This window comes from Seriola dumerili, unplaced genomic scaffold (assembly GCF_002260705.1).
Source record: "Seriola dumerili isolate Sdu_G_001 unplaced genomic scaffold, Sdu_1.0 BDQW01000068.1, whole genome shotgun sequence".
Lineage (NCBI taxonomy): Eukaryota > Metazoa > Chordata > Actinopteri > Carangiformes > Carangidae > Seriola > Seriola dumerili.
The window spans coordinates 12,186,934-12,192,203 of record NW_019174323.1 but is presented as its reverse complement, the minus strand read 5'-3'; the positions used below and the strand labels follow the sequence as shown (position 1 = coordinate 12,192,203).

The 5,270-nt window shown below is 46.2% G+C and overlaps 1 protein-coding gene across 1 annotated transcript; it reads right to left on the bottom strand.

Moving 5' to 3' along the window:
* Positions 1–246: 246 nt before the first annotated feature.
* Positions 247–1,509, bottom strand: LOC111220248 (noggin-2-like). The gene has a single exon (XM_022743271.1). The coding sequence runs from the start codon at positions 1,222–1,224 to the stop codon at positions 589–591; it is 636 nt and encodes a 211-aa protein (XP_022598992.1). The 5' UTR covers positions 1,225–1,509; the 3' UTR covers positions 247–588.
* Positions 1,510–5,270: the final 3,761 nt, after the last annotated feature.

Below are 5,270 nucleotides of genomic sequence, written 5' to 3'. Positions count from 1 at the left end.
TGGTATACTCTGCTATTCTCTTTCCTTATGCTCTATACTCACAATCGTTAAAATAATAAATAAAACGTACAGATTTGTTTATTTCTACAATACTATGTATTCCAAAAAAGCTGAGTTCACGCCTTTATATATATCTTTAACCTCAACTTTTTTTTTTTTTTTACAATTTAATTATTATTGATATTAATATTATACAAAAACTCTAGGCAGCATTGCAGTGAAATAACAGTCAGCATCAATGTTCAGTTGAAAAAAAAAAAAAAAAGTTCACCTCTTGGAGAAGTGTAGCATATGCATCCCATCTTCAATGTCTCATAAAAAATATCAAAAAAAAAGCTCTTCCTTATGAAGTGCTCGTGTTCCCCCCAAAACAGCGTTTCAGGGCTGAGAATAAAATATGGTCCTGGTTCAATTAGAAAAAATAGCTGCATTTTTCTTAAATATGTACAATGTTGGTATTTCACTTAAAATGCTATATAAAAAAATAGATTTGCTATGGTGCCCACCTCTGTAGAGAGTTAACAGTGCAATAGAAACCGTATTTCCAGTCCACTCCCCCCTCGACCACCGCTACTTCCTTAGAGAAAATCAGCACGAACACTTGCACTCTGAGATGATTGGGTATTGCACCTGTATCCACGTACAGTATTTCTGTCTTAGAAACCCTTGACAATACCACCGCAGGAAAATCTTGTTGATTGACTTGACGGGCTTGCAAGACATCCCCTCAGGGAAGGAGCAAGAGCGCTCAGAGAAACAGTTTCCCTCCTTGATGTAACGTGGCCAGAACCTCACGCCCAAATCCTTCCAGGTGTACACCACTGGGCAGTGCGTATAGGTCCACAGCCACTGCAGAAATTTCCTACGGGCTTTCTTGCCCACTTTTACCCGCTTTCCATAGGGGGTCTCTGTGAGGTCCAGTTTTTTAATCTCGTTGGGCATGGGCCCCTGCAGCTTCACCTGGTTGTCTGGCGCGGAGAGGTTCACCAGCATGGGTGAGCTGATGGACATGAAGTTGGGGTCAAAGTTACTGCCGAGCTTTTTCCTCAGAGTCCTCTCGGCCAAGTCCTGCTCCCGGGGATCGTACTCCGGGTCGGGGTCCTCCTTCAGGTCGGGCACGGGGAGGTGATCACTGGGCGATGGACGGAGGCGAAGGTAATGCTGGGAAACTCCAAGGTGAACGCACACCAGCACGTAAACGAGCAGCGTTTGTGAGAGGCCCATTATTCCTGTTGTTTTACGCACCGGCTCTTCTCGCGTAAAGAATATTCAGTTCTTTTCCCGGTTACTGTGTTCTCTGCAATGCCTAGCCCGGGGCTTCATAAATAGTAGAAGTTCAGTCACCAGCAAGGCGATACTTTTAATAGACCACGTCGGGTTTGAATGACATGGAGCGGAGTGCTTTGCTTTTTAGGGCTCCTTCAACTTTGCAATTTGCCCGCTGATGCAACTCTGCAGCGCGAAGCTGTGCCCCTGCTTTGCAGAAAGTATTTAGTCTAAACCAAAAAAAGCACAAAACAAAATGGGGAAAACTCTATTCACGCTCTCTCCGGCCTCACCCCGCTCCCTTGGATTCACTTTGGGTTTCTTTCGGTTGTCATGGTTACCCCGGGGACTCGAAGCCACGACGAACTGTCTACACTGGATGACAGCGGCCGAGGCGAGAGCTGCATGGAATGAAGTGTTTTCTAAAGAGACAGAATAGATCCGGAGCGTCCTGAGAGAGAGAAGGGCGCACAAAAGAGTACCTCACCAAGTTTTAAATGTCACGCGCCCGGCAATGAGGGCTGCCTTGGCCAATGTTATTTTTACGCACGGCTTTAATAAACGTGGCTTCTCTTAACGTCGCCTGACGCTCTCAGGTTTGACAAGGTCCCAGGGCGCACAATCCATGGACTGAGGAGTAAGTCTATGCAGTCAGTCCCTTGTGGTATTCCAGCCGTCGATATGTGCACCTTACTGAAAATGTCCAAAAACTTAGAGGAAACTGCGCCGCAGTGGGATGCAATCTCAACTTATGAAATAACAGCCATTTATCTTTCCAGAGGATGATCCAGATCGCAGAGCACTTTTTTTTTCACATGAAAGTCACAGGCTGTAATATTCCCACAGAACTCTCGGCTGTGCATGTAATAAAAAAACGCTGAAAAGTGGCTTTACGGCAAATTTGCAGTGTCGGTGCAAAGCAAATGCAAACTGCAGAAAGCCAGTAAACGTTGTCAGTTCAGCGTTCCTTTCACTGTGGCATTGCTGAATCCTTTCAGAAAAGCTCCAGATCCCTCTGTCGCTGCATGACGAGACAGTCCATAATATGGAGCCTTTTTGCCCGGTTGGTGCAAGCGGTCAATTCCTGAGGGAGCGTTTCTACTCCTTTGATAACTGGTACAGAAGCTCCTACTGAGTCGCTCCTACTTCAGGAGTCTGAGAGACTTGGCGCTGGAGCGTTTCTTTGCTTAGGCACACTGTGTGTGAGTGTGTCTGTAGCGAGTGGTGCTCAGTCCCAAGTTAAATATCCCCCTCCGACGGTACAAAGTGTCAGAGGGGCCTGCCCACCCCGGCCACTTTCACTATGATTGACAGCCCCCCCACCTCCCCCACCCTGCTGCTTACCCCGGGCCACCCCCTCCCCTCACAACGTGGAAAATATCAGCCACAATCAGGAGGATCAACTGGGTCCTAAAGCACCAGTTTTATCCCGTATTATAGTGTAATATTCCACAACATGAACAACGTTATGCATATTACAGAATTTATGAAATCCAACCCGCGCTCTAAGCGCCATGGCAACACTTTTCAGAGTCTGTGCTTTTCATCACGGACTGTCTGAGATGCACTAATAGGTTCAATACGCTGTCAATATTCAGCTGAAGCGTTTAAGAGTTTCCTTGGCATGAACTTTCCCATGAAATTGATGGGAAACGTTTAGTAGCTTGTCCACGGAAAAGGGGCATCACATTCCACCTTTGTTCGTCAGGATTTGGGTCCACACAGGAATTGGCCCGTTGAACTCAGGGGTCACAAAATAGGCGCGTAATTAAGGGCTATAAATGGCCATGGATAACTAAGCGGTACCTTTCCCATGCTAAGCAGTCATTAGGCCATGCAGGACTTTTTACTTTTACTTGAACTATGTTGGTCCTCCTATAATGCGACTTAAAAGCATTCAGTTTATTTTATTGACTATCAGGTTAATGTATTTAAACATGTTGTTCAGCCATAAGAACACATGTTAAGTTTATTCAAATGTAGTCTTTTTTAAATTTTTTTTATTTTATTCTAATGCATAAGAAACGGTGGTGAAGTCGATTCAGTCGATCAAACAGCAATCAACTACATTAAACCTAATTTAATAATTAAAGAAATCATTCATACAAAAAGTTTTACTCATGATTTCATAAAAAAATGAGTCATAAAAGGTGGTTAATACGTGTTAATCCTCTGAATTTGATCCGGGTTCTAGATTGTTTGTATTTATCCTCCTCACTTTGGATAGGCTGACAGTGGTTATTGGGTATTTCGACCTGTCATTATATGCTTGTCTTTTGTAGTGGTCACTAGAGGGCGTCGATCCAGCACGGTGTGGACCTGCAGCCAGGGCCTCCCCAGACTCTCTCCCTCACTGTTTGACTACTCATGTTTGAGTGCATGTGGAAGGAATGTGCGCTCATAGTTCTGGTGCAGCTCAAGAGAAATTGCTCACCAGTATTTCGATCAAAGATCTTAAAAAACCAACGTTGGGGCACTTATGCCAAAATAAAGTAATAAACCTGAATCATGCTCACTATGAGTATGATATCAAAAAACTCTCCTGTTGAAGGATGGAAGAACTTTTATCACAAGTGCTCCAATTTGAGTGTCTGCCATGATTAAGAGACTTCATTAACCAAGCTTAACTGCATTAACCACATGCAAAGAGTCTTTTACATCCTATGAGTAAATTCCCACCAACCCCTCCGACATGCATGCAGACACACAAAGTCATAATCTGGTTAATGATTAGGGTGCCAGCGCAGACAGAGCTCAGTGGGCAGCGGGGACAGTAAGGCTGAGCTGGCTACTGTAGAACTGGCCCTTTCCATTGTCTTCTTCCATGGGTCTTGGGGTGGTGGACTGAGAGAGAAAACCCCCATGCAGGGAGAGACACTTCCCTTCCTCCTTGTCTCAAGCACTAATACTGTCGAGCAACCCAGCAATGAGTCCACCCCCATCCCCTGGCTAATTACAAGAGATAAAGACAAGAAGAGGGGACCGGTGAGCACAGTGGGGAGGGATAGTGGTGGTGATGATGTTGAGTCGGTGGGGGTGAGGGCAGTGGAGGTGGCGATGAAGATGGTGGTGGTTTCAGCAAACAGAGGAGGATGGGGGGGGGTGTTGCAGCGGTAGTGGTGGTGCCGGATGGCAGTTTGCTGTGGAATGGCTAATTAAATAAAGCCATAAAAGGAGCACGGCTCGTTTTAACGAAGCCCGTCAACCTCTGACAAGTGGGGCTGGGATGGGGGTGGGATGCACCATGGAGGAGAGAGGTGGGGCTGGTGCTGAAAACTGGGCTTGTATAACAAGGGGACTTAGCTCTTTGGTTTTGCAGTGATTGTTCACGCTCCCTTAGGTCTGAATAGGGCGCATGGTGAGGGTGCATTGGGGGGCAGCCCTTAGGCACAAATAGGACCCCCTTCTCCGTCTCTGCTGTGAATGCTATACACACATACACGTACACACGTAACACATACACAAACACATACACACACTAACACCCCCACGGCTCTATACAAAGGCCTGTACCCAAGGTCCAGGTAGGAGCTTATCCAGTGCAGGGCCACAGCAAGGGGCAGGTCTGGCCAGACTGGCTGACTGTGCCCACTGGGGACTGGTAGAATGGCACAGGGGGGTGGATGGAGACGGACAGCTCTGAGAGGAGAGAGGGGAGTAGACGGGAGAGACTGAGAGAACAAGACAAAAAACATCACCAAGCAGAGCTGGAGCAACAAAATCAACATTGTTTTTTTGCATCACATATCGTTTTCTTGCACCATTAAATGAGCTAATGTCAGGAGATAAGGAAAGTTAAGGAATTTGGCAATGTGCTGTGGCCATTTGGAAATAGTCTGGAGTGGCAGAGATAGTGCAACTCTGAAATCCCCAAGCCTTCCTCCCTTCAAATCAACAGATATGCCTGGAGCACGTCTCCTAATTAGTTTTGTGTTGTGGCGTCTCCACCAGAACACTCTCTGTTGGGTCTTTGGCAGTACGACAGATTTCAGAACCAACCAGAG

What these genes read in the sequence shown, in the direction of transcription:
- LOC111220248 (XM_022743271.1), bottom strand. Translation starts at nt 1,224, where the DNA reads ATGGGCCTCTCACAAACGCTGCTCGTTTACGTGCTGGTGTGCGTTCAC.